The 22,670-nt window shown below is 49.0% G+C and overlaps 2 protein-coding genes across 2 annotated transcripts in view; one reads left to right on the plus strand and one right to left on the minus strand.

Annotated features, from left to right (window-relative positions):
• Positions 1 to 6,182, plus strand: part of IGSF3 (immunoglobulin superfamily member 3) — a gene marked incomplete at its 3' end in the record, with an annotated part of 101,907 nt that extends 95,725 nt beyond the window's left edge. The window contains exons 9-10 of the mRNA XM_080352911.1: positions 4,629 to 5,060; positions 5,932 to 6,182. Of these exons, the coding sequence (XP_080209037.1) occupies positions 4,629 to 5,060; positions 5,932 to 6,182 (683 nt within the window). The remainder of the gene's footprint in view (positions 1 to 4,628; positions 5,061 to 5,931) is intronic.
• Positions 6,183 to 10,409: 4,227 nt separating this feature from the next.
• ADPRH (ADP-ribosylarginine hydrolase) lies at positions 10,410 to 21,579 on the minus strand (the record flags this gene model as incomplete). Its single annotated transcript, XM_080357056.1, has 4 exons — positions 21,560 to 21,579; positions 19,983 to 20,329; positions 11,566 to 11,926; positions 10,410 to 10,797 (listed from the first exon to the last, which is right to left on the minus strand). The coding sequence occupies exons 2-4, from the start codon at positions 20,278 to 20,280 to the stop codon at positions 10,410 to 10,412; spliced, it is 1,047 nt and encodes a 348-aa protein (XP_080213182.1). The 5' UTR covers positions 20,281 to 20,329; positions 21,560 to 21,579.
• Positions 21,580 to 22,670: the final 1,091 nt, after the last annotated feature.

Consider the following 22,670-nt stretch of genomic DNA (forward strand, 5'->3'; position numbering starts at 1 on the left):
CTTCTGCATCTGCAAATTTATTTTTTTACAGCACTTTTGGCAGATCAAATAAGATAGGCTTCCAATTTTGTTCACATTTTGATTGAGAATGAGATGGGAGATGTCTGTGCTTCCCAGGCGTGTGCCCCAAGGGCAAGGTCCTTGCATGAAAAGAGGGCAGCAGAGGTTGGGACCCTTGCTGGTGTCCTGGCAGTTTCTCATGATGCTGCTCCCCATTCTGCTGGTGAAGAAGCAGATATGGGGTGTGCAGCTCCATGGGCCTATCTGTCAATTGAGACAAGGGCTTGGGTTTCTTGATGGGGCAGGAGTTGGCTATGAAGAACCTGCCTCTCTATGGACAAGGGAGTACTTATGGGCTTCCTGGCCAATCCACATGCTGGTGTTAGTGGTTCAGGCAGATCCTGCTGCCTAACACCAGCGTTTTGGCCATGCCCAGACACAGGGAGACAGGCATCAGGGATCACTGCAGGTGCTTCTTGTTCTTCCCAGGATCTAGTGGGGAAAAAAAGTGGTACAGAAATTCAAACCAGGGAGCAAACTCCAGTTTCAAAGGGTTGTGAATAGAGTAGAATAGTATAGCATAGCATAGAATAGACTTTGAGTTGGAAGGGACCTACAATGAGCATCTAGTCCAACTTCAGGGCTGACCAGAAGTTAAAGCATGTTATTAAGGGCATTGTCCAAATGCCTTTTAAACACTGACACGCTTGGGGCACCAACCATCTCTCGAGGAAGCCTGTTCCAGGGTTTGACCACCCTGTCAGTAAATAAATGCTTCCTAATGTCCAGGCTAAACCTGCTCTGACTGGTACAGCTTTGAACTGTTCCCACATGTTCTATCACTGGATCCCAGGGATCTCTCCGTGTCCCCTCCTCAGGAGGCTGTAGAGAGCCATGAGGTTGCCCGTCAGCCTCCTTTTCTCCAAACTAGATCAACCCAGAGTCCTCAGGTGTTCCTCATAGGACACTCCTTCCAGGCCTTTCAGCAGCTTCGTTGTCCTCTTCTGGACACATTCAAGGATCTTCACATTCTTCTTAAATGGTGGGGCCTAGAACTACACATAGCACTCAAGGTGAGGCCATGCCTATGCTGAATGCGGTGGGACAGTCACCTCTTTTGACTGGCTGGTGGTGCCATGTTTGATGCACCCCAGGATGCAGTTTGTGCTCTTGGCTGCCAGGGCACACGCTGCTGAGCTGTATTGAGCTGCTGTGGACCAGCACCCCCAGGTCCCTTTCTGCAAGGCTGCTCCCCAGCCACTCCTCGGTTTATACTTGTGCCTGGCATTACTCCATCCTAGGTGCAGAATCTGGCATTTGGACTTGTTGAATTTTGTCCTATTAATCATTGCCCAATGCTCCAATCTATCTAGATCCTTCTGCAAGGCCTCTTGTCCCTCACGAGAGTCAACAGCACCTCCTAGTTTGGTATCATAAGCAAACTTGCTAATGGTGCATTCAGCATCCAGATTGTTGATAAACATATTGAACAGAACTGGCCCTAGAACTGAGCCCTGAGGAACTCTGCTGGTAACCAGCTGCCAGCCAAACGTATCCCCATTCACCACAACCCTCTGAGCTCTGCCCTTCAGCCAGTTGTTCACCCAGCCTACCATGAACCCACTCATCCCACAGTTGGACGGCTGGAAGGATGCTGTGAGGTACAGCATCAAAAGCCTCACTAAAATCCAGAAAATCTACATCCACTGCTTCCCCTTCACCCACTGGGTAGGTGGCCTTATCGTATAAGGATATAAATTAGTTGAACAGGACTTTCCCTTTGTGAACGCATGTTGACTGTGCCTGGTGATTGCATTATTCTTTAAATGCCTTTCAATAGTACCCAGTATAATCCTCTCCATAATTTTTCCAGGAACTGAGGTTAGACTAACAGGTCTGTAGTTCCCTGGGTGTTCCCTCGCACCCTTTTTGTAGACTGGAATAACTTTGGCCAGCTTCCAGTCATCAGGGACCTGCCCTGAGTCACAGGGCCTTTGGTAGATGATCGAGAGGGGTTCTGCTGTAACATCTGCCAGCTCCTTCAGTGCTCTGGGTTGGATCCCATCAGGCCCCATGGACTTGCGTATATTCACCTGATCCCTTACAAGTTCAGCGTCCACAGATGGAAAGTCACTGTTCCCACACTCGTTGTCCTCTGACTCGGGGAACTGTGCAGCCCAAGGTCTATCAATATTATTAAAGACTGAAGCAAAAAAAGTGTTGAATGCCTCTACTCTTTCTCCGTGTCTATTAGTCAGGTGACCATCTTCAACAAGTGTCAGTCCAATGTTTTGTTTAGACCTCCTGTTGCTATTAACATTTTAAAAAGCCCTTCTTGTTACTTGACACAACACTGGCCAGTTTCAGCTCTTAATTGAGCTTTGGCCTTCCACATTGTCTCCCTGCATGTTTGAACCACAGCTCCATAATCTTCCTGTGAAGCCTGACCTTGCCTCCAGAGATCAGAAAATGTATTTTTCCTCTTGAGCCCTACGAGGAGCTCCCTGTTCAGCCAAGCTGCTCTTCTGCCCTGCCTGCCTGACTTAGGACACAGTGGAATTGTCTGCTCCTGTACCTCTAAAAGGTGGTTCTTAAAGACTGACCAGCACTCATGTACTCATAAGCCCTCAAAACCAGATTCCTGGGGTACTCTGCTAAGTCACATCTGCTTTAACAAAAGATAAGCTGCAAGGACAATTTCCCTGGAAAATACAGATTCCCTGTGTTTTGAGGCGTGTGACTCAAGATGAAATGTCTGTCCTAAAGGCTGTAGGTCAAATAACAGTTGCGGTCCTCATTTGCTGGGTACTTTCCAGCATATAAAGCAACCGCTCTGCAAGAACTGCTGTGGTGCTCATTCCAGTGAGGTGTCAGCCTTGTAACTCTGCAACAGAGCTGCGAAAATAGTAAGATTCTGGAAAGGCTTTGGTGGTCGTTCCTGGCAGATCAGATTGGTACTGCGAAGGAGAAGCTCTCTCAGGGGACAGCACAGCCCTTATCTACCCAGGTCCATGCTTGGGAAACTTTGCTGGCCAAGGTGGCTTGAGCAGAGACCCCCCCCCAGGCAATCCCTGTACCCCACATGCCTGCGCAGTTTTAAGTACAGTTCTTCATCCAGGCTAAGAGCTGCCAGCCCTAACGGAGGGAGAACGGACAGCAGGGGAAATCCTTGAGGTTCATTTTGAATTGTGGAAGGATGTGGAGTGGAAAGAAGAAAAGGAGTTGGGGGTGCACTAATTCAAAATAATTTTTTTCTAAAAATGCCCTGTTGTTTGTTTTTCTTTCATAGCAGCCAGTACTTAACAAAATTACTAAACTTGCTTAGTCCTGTCTCATCAGTGAAGATCTCCATGCTCATCTTTCAGGACTATAATCATGAACAAAGGGGGAAAAAACGCTCTCAGCACCTTCAGACAGCAGTTCTTCTCTTTCTGCAGAGGTGGGGGAGGCTTTGTGTTGGTTTTGACAAGCCATTTCTTTCCCTTCCTCCTTTGTACCTCGCTAGTGCCTGACATCTCAGGACTTACCTCATTCCTATTTCTGCTCAGGAGTCTTCTGGGGAAAGATGCGAACTAAAACACTTGTGTTGCCTACGGCCTGGAGAGCTCTGGCCTTAATGAAGGTTTTCCTTACGGAACCACTTAAAAAGTGTCAGGCAGGTGCTATAATGAGAGTCCCCACTGGGCACAGCAGCCCCGTGGCTGATGAGAGCTGGGGGACGGTAGCTTCTTCCTGCAGGGACACCCAGTGTCTGCACAAGGGTGGGCTTACCCAGCTGTGTTTGCTGGAGGAGAAGGCACCTCTGTCTGTGCTGAGCTGTCAGCTCGCCCTTCCTGCTCAGCCTCCGCCTCGGAAAGGGCTTGTTAATCTTTAAATGAAACCTTAGATCCGGACTGATTGCGATCCCTGGAGTATGTGTTCCCCGGCAGGATGACTAAACCAAACGTTAATCGCTCTTGAAGTCAGCCTTTAATCAGCACATCTTTGGTTCTGGCCGCTCTATCTCAGTTGAGTGAAAACATCTCTCCAGCCTTGCAGCAAGCACTAAAGAAAGAAAAGAACAAGAGATGGAGACTTTTGGGAGTATCCTTGCTGTGCCTGTGCTGAGCACATCTGCACGGAGGAACCTCTTGCCTAAATAATTTCCCAAACTGCTGGAAAAAATCCTCTCCTCTTCTTGTCTTACTGATTTTAAAGTCCTTTGAGCACTTTCAAATAAATAAAAAATAAGCGTGGAGTGCAGTGCTATTTGCACTGGTGGCTGGGGAGCGATGGTACCTTGCTCCTCAGCACGCACAGCAGACCTCGATATTTTCTGACGCGTTCTTGTGGCATGTCTTGATGAGCTGCAGCAGGTTTCTGCTCTCACGTGCCCCCCCGTTCGCTGATGTGAAGGGTCTGCATGAGGCGGTAACACGGCGCTCGCAGCCAGCACCTGTTCAACCCTGTGGCAGGTGGGGTGAGGATGCTGCACCTCGGGGTTGACACAGAGGTACCTGTGGGACTTGGCAGGGTTTCGCTTGGATCGCGCCAACCCCGGAGTTGTGACAGTCAACTTGCGCCGGGGCAGGGTGGCTTTGAACACAGCATTTTGCTCAGCGCTCACCTCTCCCCTTTTGCCATCTCAGACCCCACCTTGCAGGTGGACACGGCCACTGCCAACCTCACGGTGCAGGAGAAGGAGTCCTTCCCACTGGACTGCAGCATCCTGTCTCGCTCCAGCCCGGAGTCCCACTTTGCAGTGACATGGTACAACCTGCGGACCAAAGAGGCAGGCAGCCGCGGCGAGGAGGAGGAAGAGGAGGAGGAGGAGAGGGAAGCGGTGCTGAGCGTTGGCCCTGACGCCATCTTCAGCCCCGAGGCCGGTCGCTGGGAGGGCCGCCTGCGGTTCCAGAGGCTCTCGGCGGTGCTTTTCCGGCTGACAGTGCTGCAGGCCGGCGGTGCCGACACGGGCAACTACTCGTGCCGCGTGGAGGAGTGGCTGGCGGACCCCAACGGCGTGTGGTACCGGCTGGCAGAGGAGGAGTCGGGGACGGTCGCTGTTCACGTGCAGGATGCAGGTGAGAAGACAATCATAGAGTAGTTTAGGTTAGAAGGGACTTTTAAAGGTCATCTAGTCCAATCCCCTGCAATGAGCAGGGACATCTTCAACCAGATCAGGTTGCTCAGAGCCCTGTCCAGCCTGGAACTGAGCCTCTTGGGGATAGGGCCCTGGCATCCCCTGCATCTTTTGTTCAACCAAGATAAAAAGGCCAAGGAGTGAGTGGGACTGGGTCTCACCTGCACTGGGGCGAGTCCGTGGTGAGGGTGCTTTTCCAACCAGCTCGATGGCTGGTAGCCCAGCTCTTGCTTGGGCTTGAGCATCCACACTGTGCTTAGCTCTGTGCTGGGGCCGCCCGCCCCACAGCGCTTACCTCATGGTGTGTCCCAAGTGGGGCTTAACCCTTCCCATTGGGAAACACCCTTGGAAGTTGGCTTAGCTCTGCACAAGGGTGCAGGCCGTGGCACAAGGGTCTTTTCCCAGCAGCTCTTGAAGACATCAGGTGGTCTAGAGGCCCCAGAGGTAACTGAGGCCATGAGAGTTTAGTGGGCCCTTAAGGGATTAAGTCCTGGGGTGCTGCCTTTTTGTACCACCACTGAGGGAATCAGTGCTTTGCGAGGCTCCCCACTTCATAAGGTATCATAAAATCTGTACCAGGGAAGACTCTTTCTGGCACTCATGAAACTCTTGTGGGCATAAAGCGAAAACATGCCCTGCAATAACTTTCTTCTGCTGCTCTGTTTTCTAATGTTTGTATTTTTCTCAGAGTTTCACCTCCTGCGTTGACACAGATTAATGAGTATCTCTGTTTTTTTATGTTTCTGAAGAAATGTGTAGGCCCTGCGTTGCAGAGAAGCCATGAAATGTGACCATATTTTGTCTCCTTGCAGGCTCCACCCTGCAGTCCGTCATCTGTTCCAATGACGCCCTCTTCTACTTTGTGTTCTTCTACCCCTTCCCCATCTTCGGCATCTTGATCATCACCATCCTCCTGGTGCGGTTCAAGAGCCGAAACTCCAGCAAGAACTCGGAGGGCAAGAATGGGGTCCCCTTGCTGTGGATCAAAGAGCCTCACCTCAACTACTCTCCCACTTGCCTAGAGCCGCCGGTCCTCAGCATTCACCCTGGAACCATGGACTGAAGAGGCAGAGGCGCCTGGGGGGATGCGCAGAGAAAGCAGAGACACACCGAGAACCCCAAGGAACAGAGTGGGTTTTGTTGTTCTTGTTCATTTGTCTCAGTGTCTGTGCTCCAATGTGGCAACTGAGCTTTGCGGAGCACCCAGATGGTGGGGACGGGAAGGTCCGAGGCTTCCTCCAGTGCCTGTGGGAACGCACCCCCTCGCCCCAATGGACGGAGGGTCCCTGCGCTTGCTGTACATAGCAGATGTTCCTCTCCAATTAATTTTGCTCCCATCAGCTGCTGTCTTTTGGGCCGTTACTTTTTTGTTGCCATTTCTTTTTTGGTCACTCAAAGAACTGCAGGCTTCCTCCACTCTGCACACAGCGAGGAGTTCCCAGCAGGTGTTTCGTCTTGGGACAATCTCTTTGGAAGTAAATCAATATGTTTTTCAAAGCAGACTGGTTTTCCTCCTCAGACTCAGTGCCATGGTAAAGAAGGTCTTTTCCCAAGGTGCGCTGAGCTAGCCCCTCCCTCTTCCAAAGCAGACAAAGCCAAGTCCACCTCCGGAGGGGTTAGTTGGGCTATCAGGAGGTCCATCTTAAAGTCTGGGTGTAGCCTCAGCATCTTCTTGCCTCCACCTTACTGCTCTCTCAGGAGGGAGCAATTCAACTTTTATGAGCGTTCCCAGGTCTTGGAGAGACTGAATATTCAGCACGATTGCAGTCAGGACAAAAGCAATTTAGTTTACCTCCAGGAACTGAAGGAGGAGATGGAAACCCCTGACTTTGTTGGTGGCAAAGAGGGTCCTTGTACAGTCCAACTTACCAGAGTCATGCTCCTCCCTGGTGTCAATGCTGCCACCTCTGGCGAGGTGGGTCCGCTCTGTGGCCCAGCTGCCTGGGGACAGGTGGCTGGATCCAGCCTCTGAAGACTTCAACATGACCAAAGCAATGACTCTAGGAAAAGGGGGCAGGGGGAGCCCCACAGGTTGCATTGACAGCTCCTGGATGGTTCAGCCAAGGAGCCCAGCTGCAGCCGTTGCCAATCAGCAGGGACATGCAATTAACCACCACGTGTCATGAGTTTCCCCGCAGCTTGCACTGCTTCCCGGTGCGAGCTTGGACAAGGAAAGGAGCCTGCAGCGCGTCGGCACCTTGAGGGCTTTGCTGTCCCCCTGAGCCAAGAGAAATCCTCCCCTGCGTGTGTGAGCGCATCTGCCATTTTTTCATTTCTGGAGCTTTAGGAGGAGAAGCCATTTCTCCATAAGCTCCCCCTCCTGGCAAAGTCACCTGCTCTTGTCATAGGCAGTCGCTGTGGCAGGAAATGCTGTTCTTTCTGTGAAAGATATGGCTCTCGTGAACCAAACCAGGGCTCTCGCCGCGTGGGGCACCTGACCTCCCGTACCCCATAATGCCAAGTACCCCTGCCCTGTCCTGTGGAGGAAACCGCCTCCTCCCCCATATGCCCTGAACATTATGTGTGGCGGAAGAAAATGTTTGCCAAAAATGGCCTTTTGTTGTCTTCCTTTATGTCTTCCTGGCAAATCCGGCCATTTATTCTTTGCAGCATGGCTGAAGCCAACCGGGGGTGACCAGGCGCAGCCGCAAGACCCCCACCTGGCCTCGCGTGTGAGAGGTGCCATACCCACAGCCGTTGTCCTCTTCAGGAGGGTCAGACTGCTCATTGTGAAGAGACGGGGACCTCAGCAGATGCTCTGTAGCCCTAGTTGGTTAGACCCTGATGCCTTGATGTTCCAGAGGTGGTGAAGCCTCAGGTGGGAGATCTGCACCATGCATCCTCCACGCTAGGATGTTTGAATTCAGCCACCTCTGCTCCTCCACCAGAATGGGATTGGTTTCTTCTTCCACTGGGAAGCCAAAATTTCACTCATCCCTTGGTGAAGTCTGCCTCCTCGAGACATAACTGCTTACTGACCCCAGCATATGCGTAATATCACGCTCCTATATATATATATATATATACACACACAGACACATATGTATCACACACCCACACACTTGTCTTCCCTTTCTGGATAAAGCATCTGCAAAGAGAGGAGTGGGATGAGAAGTGAATGGAAATGAAGAACCGAGGCACAAACAGCAGCCAGTGGGTATTGTTTTGTAAATGTATCTCCTGTACATACTGCTCCCGGGCAGGAACTGCAACTCGTTTCAGCTTTAAAGAAAAAAAGAAGAGAAAATGAAGTCACTGGGAGCCGTTCTCTCCTGGGCGAACACTGTGCTGCATCTGAACCACGGAGCAGTGCTCTCCAGGAGGGCTGTCCTATGGCCCTGTCCCCCTGGCCAAAATGGGTCCCTTCCCAGCCTAGCGGTTCCTGCACTGAGCCCAGGCTTTCCCAGGAAGCGATTCCCACAGTGGTCCCTGAATGTACCTTGCCGATGACATTTCTCTGTTGCTCTGGCAGCGCGTTGCCCAGTCTCAAACTTCTGTTTTTATAAAGGCAGACTCTTCCTGTAACAAGTTTTAAACACAAAGCTTGTCAAACCACTCTCTCTGCTGTAACTTTCTGTAACGAACCAGAGAAGAAAGAGAGATACCCTATCCATGCATGATGTGGAAAAATGTTTGGGGTTTTTTTTTTAAAAAAAAAAAAAAAGAAAAATCAGCAAAAACTTTGTACTATGTTGCACTAAAACATGTTTTATACAACACACCTGAGAGCTGTAGTAAACTGTGTTGAAATTGTGAATCCTATTGCTGCTGGTTTTTGGGCAGACTTAGGCTTTCATTATGCCTTTATATGCACTCCCTGCATAAAGCTGTGTTGAACTTCTAAGTCCACTCCCCTTTTCGGCAGCCTCTCCCACCACCCCAGTTCCCCAATGCATCAACTCTTCTCTCACCCCAGTAGTGCATCTTCCCTCTTGCAGGCTGGAGCTCGCAGATACCTTGCACCCTCTGATGCTTCATACTTCTCCTTCCCATCCCTTAATTCATCCCATAATAGAATATAACGCTTAACAGAGGCATGTCAGGGTCTGGTTTTGATACACCATTTTTGAAATTGCTCCAAAAATACTTAAGTACTTTGCTGTGTCATAGTCTGGATTTGAAGAAAAAACATACTTTTAATAGAATTATTCATAGCAAAGGTGAAGCAAGTAATCTTAAGTAACCTTGATGTAAGCAGAAGAATATAGTTCACTACAGAAGTTGCTTAAGTTGATGTAAAACGCAACCTTTTAATTCTCATTACCCACTTTTACCTTGAATAAGGGTTAGGTCAGTAGTCTTGAACTCCCCCATTAACTGAAATTGGGATAGTAGTGCGATGTATTCTTACCTGTATAGCAGAAGTGCTGTGAAATAGTGCAAAACACAATCCCGACGCAACTGTCAGGTTGAGTTCGGGTTTTTTCCACATTGATTTAAAACAAATATCCTTTGCTAAAATAACTGCATGAAAAAGCTCAGACAGAACTGCCTGTTTGCCCCCACACTCCCCTGGTAGGTCATCTTGGGCTGCATCTGCCGTAACCTCTGTGCTAAGGAGCAGAGGTTTTAGCTTTACCCCTGCTCACTGCTAGATGGCAAGTGATGTCCCTGGCGCTCCCCATCAGGGGCAGAGAGTGGCGAGCATGGACGAGCCATCATGGGTTGGCCAGGTGGCATCTCTGGCAATCCACGTATGCTCCCCACAGCCAGGCGTACATCTCTGAGCCCCTCTGTGTTGCTTGTATGGGCATGGCCCTGGTTTGGGGCAGCTTGTGTGGGTTGTGCTGCCTGTCCTGCTGCTGGAGCATTGCTAGCAGTGCTGCAGTGGGTGCCTCTGAACCCCTTGAGGACCAGACAAGAAGACCTGTCTCAAGCACTGGAACAGGCTCCCCAGGGAAGCTGTGGAGTCTCCTTCTCTGGACACATCCCTGTGCAATCTGCTCTGGGTGAACATGCTTGAGCAGGTGGGTTGGACTAGCTGATCTTCAGAGGTCCCTTCCAACCCCAGCCACTGTGTGATTCTGTGAAGGCTTGCCTGCTGGAGGGACAGACGCATTGTCTTCATGCTCCCATTAAACCCCTGTGTAACTGCTTTCCCCCAAGCTGATAGCTCCAAAATGGCCTCCCCACTGAAGCCAACACACCCAAACAGAAAAAGCAGGCCTGGCTCTGGCTTACACTCGCATGCTTTAATCCAGTGGGTTTGCAAACGGTTTGCAGAACCTTGAGTGAACAAGGCGCAGCAGGAGGGGCAAGCACATCCCGGGGGGCCCTTGTCACCCCCTGACTAGGTGATGCGGTACAAGTCCCTGGCCACCTGCTCCAGGCGGTCCCTGTACTCCAGGTCAGCATAGAGGGAGGTGTTGACCCCCCGGAAGCCGTGCATGGCCCCCCACCAGCAGGCCGCGATGGCGGCGGTGGAGTCGCTGTCGCCCCCGTGGAAGAAGGCCCGGTGAGCCAGCTCCGTCCAGGAGTCCCCTGCGCCCAGCAGCGCGTCATAAGCGATCATGGGGGCGTCGTGCCCGCTGCTGCCCCCCCAGCCGTCGTAGCTGAGGGAGGTGTAGAACGAGTCTCTCTCTTCCACGCCATACTTCGGGGGGAAGGTGGGCAGCGAGACCCCATCCGATATGCCTCTCTCCGCCAGGTATTTCTCCCATTGCTCTTCGAAGTAATGCCTGCACAAAGGGAGATAAGATGTGAGGGCTGTAAGAGACGTCCCACAGCAGGAGCGCATACCTGAGCTCCCCGCAGGCTCTCCAGGCACCAGCTGAAAACATGCCCTGGCAAGAGCCCGGAGCGATGGCTCAGCAAAATGGTAGGCGTCCCCTGTCTGTCAAACTAGGGATGTGATTTACAGTAAGAGGCACAAGGACATGTTTCAGTGAGTTAGATTTCCCCTCCCTCCAGCCACTTGGGAGAAGGCAGCTCAGCACCTGCTGCTGTCGCGCTGCACGGGATTCAAAGGCTCAGAGCGAGAACTGAGTCATCCTCCCAAACTCAGATTACCTCTGCCCCTGTCCATGTGCACCCCTGTGCACAGAGCCACACTCAATCTGCAGCCACATTTGGTTACAGCTTTCAAACTGAGCTCAGCTCCAAGCCTGGTGCTGTTCCCCAGCCTTGCTTTTCACCTCTCGTCAGATCACGGTTGCTTGAGATTACAAGTCTAGCTACCTCATACTGGATCCAGAAAAATGTCACAACTACATGACCCAAACACAACCCGACTTTTTTCTTTTTTTTTTTTTTAATAAGTTAGATGCATTTTTCCCCTGAGGGACTTCAGAGACTTTCTGAATCGATTCGATCCCACGGCATGCATCTGCTGCCCTAGGAGCTCAGCATAATGTGATTACTGAAGCTTAAGTATAACAGAGCTTGCCCTTTTGTACATGAAGTTTACTTTAATTTCACCAAACCCGAGTGCTGGTAGCACAGCTCACCACTGCCCCATGTTCTCCTCCACGAAGAAGCCGGTGTCCCGCACATAGGCTTTCGCCCGCGGCAGCACCTCCAGCAGCCTCTTCCCCCAGGCCGGGGGGGGCACGCCATTCACCGCAAAAGCCGTGAAGAGGGCCGAAGCCAGGGACCCCAGGTAGCCGGTGGGGTGATGGTGGGTCATGCGGCCGCTCTCTATACTGACTTGCACCAGGGTGTCCAGCTCGGTGGGGTGGTGGAAGCGCAGTCCGATGCACATGGAGCGCATGGCGGCCCCGCAGCCTCCCGCCCGGGGGCTGAACGGGACCCTCCAGCCATCCGGCCGCCCGGGATCCAGCTTCAGAGCGTTTGCCTCACACATGGCACCTGGATGGGGGCGGCAAAACCCAAAATGGAAGGGAAAGAAGAAGGGGAAGGAGGGAAAGAAGAAGGGGAAGGAGGGAAAGAAGGGAAAGGAGAAAGGAAGTAGAAAGAAGGAAGAAGGAAAGGGAAAGGGAAAAAGGGAAAGGGAAAAAGGGAAAGGGAAAGGGAAAGGGAAAGGGAAAGGGAAAGGGAAAGGGAAAGGGAGGAAAGGAAAGAAGGAAAGGAAAGGAAAGGAAAGGAAAGGAAAGGAAAGGAAAGGAAAGGAAAGGGAAAGGGAGGAAAGGAAAAGGAAAGAGGAAAGGAAGGAAAGGAAAGGAAAGAAGGAAAGGAAAGGAAAGGAAAGGAAAGGAAAGGAAAGGAAAGGAAAGGAAAGGAAAGGAAAGGAAAGGAAAGGAAAGGAGGAAAGGAAAGGGAAAAGGAGAAAGGAAAGGGAGGAAAGGAAAAGGAAAGAGGAAAGGAAAGAAAGAAGGAAAGAAAGGAAAGGAAAGGGAAAAGGAGAAAGGAAAGGGAGGAAAGGAAAAGGAAAGAGGAAAGGAAAGGAGGAGAGAAAGGGAAGGGAAGGGAAGGGAAGGGAAGGGAAGGGAAGGGAAGGGAAGGGAAGGGAAGGGAAGGAAAGGAAAGGAAAGGAAAGGAAAGGAAAGGAAAGGAAAGGAAAGGAAAGGAAAGGAAAGGAAAGGAAAGGAAAGGAAAGGAAAGGAAAGGAAAGGAAAGGAAAGGAAAGGAAAGGAAAGGAGGAAAGGAAAGGGAAAAGGAGAAAGGAAAGGGAGGAAAGGAAAAGGAAAGAGGAAAGGAAAGAAAGAAGGAAAGAAAGGAAAGGAAAGGGAAAAGGAGAAAGGAAAGGGAGGAAAGGAAAAGGAAAGAGGAAAGGAAAGGAAAGGAAAGGAAAGGAGGAGAGAAAGGGAAGGGAAGGGAAGGGAAGGGAAGGGAAGGGAAGGGAAGGGAAGGGAAGGGAAGGGAAGGGAAGGGAAGGGAAGGGAAGGGAAGGGAAGGGAAGGGAAGGAAAGGAAAGGAAAGGAAAGGAAAGGAAAGGAAAGGAAAGGAAAGGAAAGGAAAGGAAAGGAAAGGAAAGGAAAGGAAAGGAAAGGAAAGATCAGTAGGCAATAACATCACATAACTCAGGAACTGAGGGAAGACGGGCAGGGTAGCAGGGAGGAAGCATTGTGTTCTGTGAAGTATCCAGCCCTCCTTGTGAAAACATCAGTTGTCTGCTCACATATGTTTCTTGCCCTAAATTGCCAGCAAATCCTGCATGTTCCCAAGCAGACCTGATAATTCCTGTTTGTGAAAACAATTAAAAAGCCTAGGGGAGTAAAAAAACATTCCGCTGCTGATTTATGTAATTTACATTGTTTATGTCTATATTTAATGTTATTTATTTAATAACTTACCCATTTACCAACTTATCCATAAAGCATATATATATATATATAATGTGTGGATAGATAGGTAGATAGGTAGATAGATAGATAGATAGATAGATAAACAGATAGATAGATAATCTAGATAGACATACATAAATATAAAGGAGCTTTGGAGGGCCATCAGACTGCACCAATCCCTGATCCAGCGCATGTCTAAGTACCACCGTGTTTCTTTCCTGAGAGTTGTTTAGCCTCTTTACAGGATCCCTTAAAGACAGTGACCCCCACGCACCTCACTGATACGAAGTGTTTCCCAGATCTCCCTTGCTGCAGTTCAGGTTTGTCAGGAAGCGATGAATGCAGCATCTCCCTCACCACGACACGGTCTGCAAAACTGGCATTACTGTACTTCTCATCAATAAGCTGAAGAAGGTGAGACCAAAGGTTTGTCCAGCCCACTAGCTCATCTCCAAACACAGCCACTAGCTAGGTATGTATGGAAAGGCTATAAAATATGAGGCAAGCACAGTGTTTCCCCCAAGAGACCCTCCTGGCTTCCAGCAGACAGAGAGGCAGAGACTACTTGAGTCAGGAGATGGATCCCAAATGCTGTGTTCAATAACCCCAGCAGCCCCAGCCACCATGAAATGGTCTCTAGCTCAGAGCCATGCCTGCCTTTTGACTCCTGTAGCATCCCATGGTAACTGGAGCCACAACTTTGTTCTGCAAAGCCTTTCCTTTTGTTTTAAACTGCCATTTGACAATTCCCTCAAATCCTCCTCTAATTCCTATATTACAATAACAACTTTTGGTACTCCCCACTATTCAAGGCTGCATATACTTTGTCCCTCTTCCTCAGTTTTCTCCTGTTCCAAGCTGACACCCTAGTCTAATTTTGCCTCTGTTCTGGTGGGAAGCCACACCACAATTCCTTCTTGCCCACCTCCATCTCTTTCATAGTAATGCTATTTACTTTTAAAAGAAATGACTCTGCTTCTTCCACTGCTGCTTCTTCAGAAACTCAGTTGCTAGTCCAGCACATTCATAAGATAAAGCCATCTGCACAAACACATCCACATTTCAGAGCCCAACCTGCTTCCCCAGCCAAGACCATGAAACGAGTTTTGAGAGCCAAGCCCAAATGCTTGTGTGCAAGGACAAGGACAAGGAAACAGGTCTGAAACATTAAATTATCTTTGATTCTCTTCTACCTTGCCTTTTCCTCCTAGTTTCTCTTCTGGCCAAATCTTAAATACTTCTTTTCCAGCAGAAAGGTAAATCAAGGGCAGGTTTCAAGCAGCTTCATTGAAGTTTTAATGTGTTAGACAACGGCAAAAGTGGAGTCAAAAGACTAGTCTTCTCCTAACCACAGCATGGTCCTCTCTCAGAAACACAGGGCAGCAGCAGCAGCTGACATGCCCATGCACCCAAAATTAGACCATTGCTCCTATATTCTGCTGTCTAACCGGGACAGGTAGCTGATAAACTTGCAGGCACTCCGCTACTTCCAAAGTCAAACTAAGTAGAATGGGATAGCAAAGAAGCCTGGTCTAGCAACCTCACGTAACTCTACAATTCAATTACCTTTGTGCAATTTGGTTACCATGATCTAGGAGCTTGCTAATCACAGCTAGGTACTGCAGTAAGTGCTCTGCAGAGCTGTTTGCTTCTGCACTCCGTGTATACACTTAGGGGTAGGATTTGGTATACAGCAGTCCGTTTTACCTCCACACAGCATTTACAGCACCCTTGTAACCCAAATACCTCCACATCCAACCACAGCTTTAAGATTGGCTTCTGGACATGTGCTAAAAATAAATAATGGCTGGCTGCTGTCAGGAATAAGGTCATGTGGATCCTTTTATAGTTCTGGTCTGAGCATCTCTAGCATATTTCTTTTCCGACAGCGTTGTTACATTACAGGCTCATTAGATCAGCGTGGGCTACAGCCCTCTGTGCAGTGCGAATGGGTGGACCAGCTCCCCGTAAATGGTTGAGACAGCAGGGCAGCGTGGTCAGCAGGACAAGGGCAGTGATCCTTCCCCTGTACTCTACATTGGTGAGGCCACACCTGGAGTATTGTGTTCAGTTCTGGGCCCCTCAGTTCAGGAAAGACATTAAAGTGCTGGAGCGGGTCCAGAGAAGAGCAACAAGACTGGTGAAGGGACTTGAGCACAAGACCTATGGGGAGAGGCTGAGGGAGCTGGGGTGGTTTAGTGTGGAGAAGAGGAGGCTTAGAGGTGACCTCATCACTCTCTAGAACTACTTGAAGGGAAGTTATAGCCAGGTGGGGATTGGTCTCTTCTCCCAGGCAGTCAGCAATAGGACAAGGGGCCATGGGCTTAAACTCTGCCAGGGGAAATTTAGGCTGGATATTAGAAAGAAATTCTTTACAGAGAGAGTGGTCAGGCATTGGAACGGCCTGCCCAGAGAGGTGCTGGACTCACCGTCCCTGGAGGTTTTTAAACTGAGATTGTACATGGCACTTAGTGCCATGATCTAGTAAACGGACTAGAGTTGGACCAAGGGTTGGACTCGATGATCTCTGAGGTCTTTTCCAACCCAGTCAATTCTGTGATTCTGTGATTCGTCTCCAACTGGAAAAGCAGCTGGGTGCTGTGGGTGCCAGGTGCGGGTGACACGGAGCTGTGCCGGGACCCATCGCCACCGACCTCTAACTCAACTACCTGTTGGGGTTTTTTTGTGGCGTCTCAAAGTGGAAACACATTCAGGCCTCTAAATCTGCTTCTCGTGTAGTTTACTAACTCAGTGGGGGCTGCTATGTATAAAAATCATTAAGAGAGCTATCAGTACAATTTCCAAAATTATGATGATTAACAGAAAATTGAAGCTCCTTTTTCAAAAATCTAACTACACTAGGCATTGCACTTATGAGCTATAATAGGACCTTAAAAAGAACCTGTCAAAGCCACATTTTGAAAGAGCTGTGCGCGCTACTCTATTTATATGTTCCTAGTAAAACACATGTTCTGCCAGGAAGGCAAAGGGAAGGAGTGCAACGGGACTAGGGCAGCTTAAAATCAAAATGTTCTCTGCAATCTTGCTGGAACTGTGAGAAAGACATTTCTTCAGGACATGTTTGGGCAAGCTGAGAACAGGAACCTCAGCCTTTGAGAAAAAGTGAGATTGTTCTTGCATTAACAGTAGTCAGAAGAAAATTAAGACGATGACAATGCTTAAATGGTAAGGAAAGAGGGGTTATTTTGCAATAACAACCTACTCACAGCTTTAAACCTGTGCATATTGTTTTAGAAGATGACTACTGATAACCTGCAAATGAAAAAAATGTGTAAAACAAACCGGTATACAACAGCTAAGACCCTAGTGATTTACGAAGTATTACAGGTATTATCCTCATGTGTTTAAACAGTTAAAATATTAAAACATTTAGAAGCTAATTTAGGAAGACTAAGTTCAAATCACATCAGGTCTTTTTTTTAAAAACAGGTTTAGAAAATTAAAAAAAAAAAAACCAAACAACCTGATGTAGAAGTTTTTGAATAAGGAAATTCTGTTTTGGAAATCCACCAAATCCTGAATAGGAATCCTCTGTACTAACCAAAAGAAACTAAAATTTATCTGAGGAGGGTACTGGTCTAAGGTAAGAAGAAATACAAGCAAAAAGCAGTATGTGAAGAAAGACAACCTGGAAAAGTTTCAAGTACAATTGGACACTATTTCTGGAATAGGCTTCCATTCCACTTATTTAGACTCTTCATGAGCACAGACAATAACAGTTGTTTGGAATCAATCCATACACTTTAAAAAAGGTGAGTTAAAACAACCACATAGTGGTAAATAGCTCCACAGGGAGAGGACTTGGACCAAAAGACATGAGTTTTGAAGAAGGTTTCTTGGAGAGCTGCAGAGGCATGTGTCATTGTACCATGAAAAAAGAAACATGGCCATGGTCGTGCCGCTTAATTCAGTGGCTTCATTTTCTGTGAAGAGCAATGAATTTGGGACTGCGGCACATCACAAAGACCAATAATGGGTGTAGGGATTAGCCTGCCATCGAATTAAGATAGTGAGTTCTCTCCTGGGGCTGCATACTCAAGAGACCCTACTGTCACTGCCTGGTGATTCATAATGTTGTGGGAATCTCTTTGTTACTGCGGGTTTTTGTTTTCAGGTCTGGACTCCCTTGTGTGGGCGAGCAATGTGACTTTCCCCCACTGTTCTGGGGAATATCTTCTGTGTTGGGTGAAAGTTGCAGCAGCAACTTTCCATTCTCAGCCCAAAGGTCTGCAGTTCCCCAGGGAGTACTTACTTCGGCCAGAACAGCATCACCCTGGGTTATGTTCTCAGTTAAAATCCATTTGCTCTGAACTGCCAGAAGAAGTTATTGACACGCAATTTCTATCACTGGGATTTATCAGTACAGCACAGAGACTCCAGACTGCAGGCAGCTTTTCGGGATATGGGTTAGGTATTTGCTTTAGTAGCACATCAGTGGGCATTAAATTGTTAAGTGTCAGGATCTAAGGTCTCAGAGCTGAGCACCTTTCCTATGGCTGTAGCAGCAGCGCTCCAGAACGCTGCTCCAAGAACATTCCCAACAGACTTCAATTTTTCTCTGCATTACTTTCCCCACTTCCTCCCAAATTTTATAAGGTCAAGTGTCCATGGACCCATTAATGAAGTTGCATTTCTTTGTTCAGTGACCATTCCTTGTCACTCCGATTAGCGTCCATAGCAAATCTACTTCAAAATCTTTCACCTCCAATGGGAACTGCTTTTGGGCATATTGTAGCTCACTCACTCACAGGACTGCAGCAGGTTTGCTATTATCCTTAGCTACTAATTACTAACATTTCAATTTTAGGTTCTTCTCCTTTTCATCTTGGGTTTTAGTCACCAAGCTTAGATATCGGAGGCAAAAATAGCTTCCAGGTGCTGTCTGACTGCCAGCTGCGGTTAGTCCACCTTGTCAAGACCCCATCAGCTGGGGGAACTACGAGATGCTCCTTTTCCAAACACCAGTGAGTCTCTCGAAGTTCAACCTGCCTACTCCTGCTATCCTGGCAAGCATTGTTACCCCTTCCTAAATATTTTATTAATTAGGCTACTCAAACTACTGAGACTATCTGTGTTAAAGAATACTGGTAGTCTAGTTCTTTACACGAGGGCAGGTGGTCACTATCAAAAGGCAAACAGATTACACTTCTGCTCAAGTTTCCAACCTGGTTTACCTTGGAAACCCACAGCTCTGTCACACTATGCTCAGTGACCCTGCAAGAGCAATGCACGATTGGGCCTTTCCCATGTTTAATGTCAAGCCAGAACACTCTTGATATATTATGGGCACTACAAATAGGCATGTCTAGGCAACTTCTTTTCGATGTATAAACTTTGCATCTGATTGCTGAATTTTAGTGTTTCCTGGATACTTCACACTGCCTGTACTAGTCAAATTAGAGACTCAGACCCAGTAGCTCCAATTTAATTCAAGCACCCAGAAGAGGCTGGGCCATAAGCTGAGGGAGCTGGGGATGTTCAGCCTGGAGAAAAGGAGGCTGAGACACCTTATCACTGTCTACAACTACCTGAGAGGTGGCTGTAGCATGGAGGGTGTTGGTCTCTTCTCCCAGGTAACAAGCAATAGGATGAGAGGAAATGGCCTCACCTTGCGCCAGGGGAGTTTTAGACTGGATATTAGGAAACACTTCTTCACAGAAAGGGCTGTCAGGCATTGGAACAGGCTGCCCAGGGAAGTGGTGGAGTCACCATCTCTGGAGGTGTTTAAAAGGCATTTATATGAGGTTCTTAGGGACATGGTTTAGTGCCAGAGTTAAGTTATGGTTGGACTCAATGATGCTGAGGGTCTCTTCCAACCGAAATGATTCTGCGATTCTTTGAGTGCAGAGAGAGATGGGGTCGTTGGGGATGAGTTGGGTCAGCAGGCCTAGGTGAACCAGGAGCTACATGAATACGTTGCATATGGTTTGGCTACCGCAGCCTGCCAAAGGGCCCCTTTTGAACACAGCCACACACTGCCAGTCCCTGCGGCCTCTGACTCAAACTCGGCACCCCTGTGTCTATCCAGAAAAAAAGAGAGCTGGTGGAAGTACAGGGTTCAGAAATGATGATTGTGGCCTGCCTGTCCTGGCACAGAAAGCAGGCATGCATGGCTAGCTAAAAGGAGACTTTGGGTTTAATAAACTTAATTATTCCAAGCAAGGATCTCTATGCCTTTTAATGTACTTATATGTAATTTATTGCATTTATTATGAGAAGTTCTGTATTAATTATCCGTTCAAATGTGCTGCTTTAAGACAGCATCTCCGCGTGCACATTACACATTGCTGAATGTGTTTTTCATCCATTGAGTGTGGGAAAGGACACATCCCCAATGCAATAGTCAGCATCTTTCCCGAGTTCAAGGCCAGGCCTCAAACATACCTGTAAGAATGTTTTGTAAACATGTGAAAAATAGCATCTTTTTCATCCAGTTTAGGGAAGCCCAAACCACTTCAGCTTGCCCTATTCTGTGGGGGTTTTTTTTGTTCATCCTGAAACAGGTACTCAGTGTGGAAAACTTTGGTCTTTACAAGAAATACAGTTAACGCTATCAACAGCCAAAAGCAGAGCCAGGGCCACCCTCAGCTCCAAGCTGCAGGAAAGGGAGACATTAGCAAGAGCACAGCTCTGCCCAGACAGCACTACGGCAGGGTTACCTGGAGCTCTGCCCTTCATGTCATTCATGCACTCCTTGTAGTTCTTTGCAATCAGGGAATAGAGATGTGCCAAACTTGGTTTTCTCCCAGCAGCTACCAGGGCTTCAGCTGTGGCCAAGTGCATCACCGTATCATCGCTGACTTTCCAGCCTCGGATGCTCAGGTTGCCGAGTCCCCCCATCTCTGCCAGCTCCCTGTGGATGGCTGGGCCGCTCCGCAGGAACTCCCACCTCCCATTGTAATATCCCAGCGTGTCACCAACCCCGCTCAGCACCATCGATGCCACGTAGTTGTCCATCACCTTAGGACACAATATTTGCCCCAGGACTGCTTCAACGTAGAAAACACTATTTAAAAAAAAAAAAAAAAAGAGAGAGAGAGGGAGATTGAAGATAAAAATCTTTCCCAATTCAGTATGAGCCTCTACTTGTACGAAACGATCATTTTGCCAATATAGTAGGCCAAGGAGGGATCTCTCAGCAAAGCATATTTTATTAACAATTTTGCAAGACCGGGTTTTCCACCTAAAGGCAGGCACACACAATAGGGCAAAAAGCCCTTGCTCACATCCCCAAAATCCTGGCCGCGATTTCCCTCCCCTGCTCCCCATTGGTTGGGTACTTCAGGGTTTACAGACTACCAGACACCTACCTCAGTTTACGTATTTTATTCATCTAATTCTAGCAACTCCTTCCCCTTATCAATCTATTTAGAATATGGGTTCCTTGCTCTTTGGCTACCCTTCCCCCTAGGTTAACTTGTAAATACAGGTACCAGTTTGCATTGCGGGATTAGCTGGAAGAGACCTTGTTTTACATTAAGGATTCAAGCTCCAGGAGGCTTTCACGCCCGGGGGTACGGAGGCAGAGCTGGTCGGTGTTAGGGGGGCCGAGGGCCTGGTAGAGGCGACAAGCGCAGGGGCTGTGGGCAGTGGCTGCTGGTACCAGGTTGTACCAGCAGAGCTGGGTACCCCACGGAATCACAGAATGTCAGGGATTGGAAGGGACCTCGAAAGATCATCCAGTCCAGTCCCCCCAAACTGGAGCAGGAACACCTAGATGAGGTTACACAGGAAGGTGTCCAGGTGGGTTTTGAATGTCTCCAGAGAAGGAGACTCCGCAACCCACCCTGGGCAGCCTGTTCCAGTGCTCTGGCACCCTCATTGAGAAGTTGTTTCTTCTCAAATTTAAGTGGAACCTCCTGTGTTCCAGTTTGTACCCATTACCCCTTGTCCTATCATTGGTTGTGACCAAGAAGAGCCTGGCTCCATCCTTGTGACACTCAGCCTTTACATATTTATAAACATACCTATAACATTTATAAAATTTACAAAATTTTATAGAATTTATAAAATACCCCCAACGGGTATTTTCAAGGATGCACCCCTCCAAAAACAAAACCAAAACCAACCAAACAAAAAGCACCCAAACATGCTCCTCCTCAGGCTCTGCTGGAGTCCCTTTGGCTGGGGTGCGGGGAGGTGGGAGGAGACCCGGGGAAGGGCGGCGGGGCCGGCGGAGCGGGGGAGCCGCGCCGCCGGGGGAAGCGGCGTCTCCCCGGCCCCGGCGGGTACTTACGCAGCCAGCCCTGCCAGCAGGGGCCGCGGGGCCCTGCGCGGCCTCGGGAGCGGCAGGGGGCTCACCCGGAACATCCGTCGCAGGCTTCAGCGATAGCTGCCCGCCCCAGGCGCCTCCGCCCGCCCCCGGCAGCGGAGACTCTGCAGCCGGCGGGCCCGGGGGTGTCTCTCCCAGAGGAGCCCGGCTCGTCCCTGGACGGACCCCGGCTCTCCCCCGCTTTCCGGCCCCCTGCCGCTGGTCGCGGCCACGCTGTGCCCTGTGCAGGCGGGGAGATGGGGAAGGACACGGGTGTTCTGTTTCATTTTCGAGGTTGTCTCTTTGCGCCCTGGCAGACGCAGCAGTCAACTCTGAAATTAGGCTGCCCCGTGGAAATTAAGTCACCGCGTGGAAATGAAATATTTCATGAAAAAAAAAAAAGTAAAAATGAAAGGCGCTTTTAGCATTTCCCCTGCTTTTTCCATTGAAACCGTTCACTAGTTTGATGAGTGGCCCCGCTCCCCATGGCCAAGTCCCAGCCGGGGCAGCCGGCTGCGCTGTGGGAGCACAGCGGGTCTGCACTGGGCAGGGTGGGAGGTGTCCCCATGTTTTTCAGCCTTGTTTTCTCTTTCCCCATGCTTTGTCAGCGCTCATTCCCTGCAGCCTGAGCAGAGCCTTAAGCGGTTACCAGGCTACAAAAACGATTAGGGGCCTAGAGCACCTTACTTATGAGGAGAGACTGAGAGAGCTGGGTCTGTTCAGCCTGGAGAAGGCTGAGAGAGGATCTCATCAATGTGTAAGGAACATTTAACGAAGAACTGTTGTTTTTGCATAACTGAGGACCTGGCACCTGACCCCAGCAGGGGGGAAGGACTGAGAGACGTCAGGCTATGAATCCTTAATGTAATAAACAGTCTTTTCCCGGAATACACTGGCACCTGTATACATACTGATACCTGTATTTACAAGTTAATTTAGGTGGAAGGACCGAGATACATCAAACTATGAATTCTTCATGTAAAACACAATCTCTTCCCAGAATATATACTGATACTTGTATTTACAAGTTAATTTAGGGGAAGTGTAGCCAAAGTACCAGGAATACATATCTTAAATAGATTGATAAGGAGAAGGG

The sequence above is a fragment of the Nesoenas mayeri genome, assembly GCF_963082525.1.
Source record: "Nesoenas mayeri genome assembly, chromosome: 1".
Taxonomy (NCBI): Eukaryota; Metazoa; Chordata; class Aves; order Columbiformes; family Columbidae; genus Nesoenas; species Nesoenas mayeri.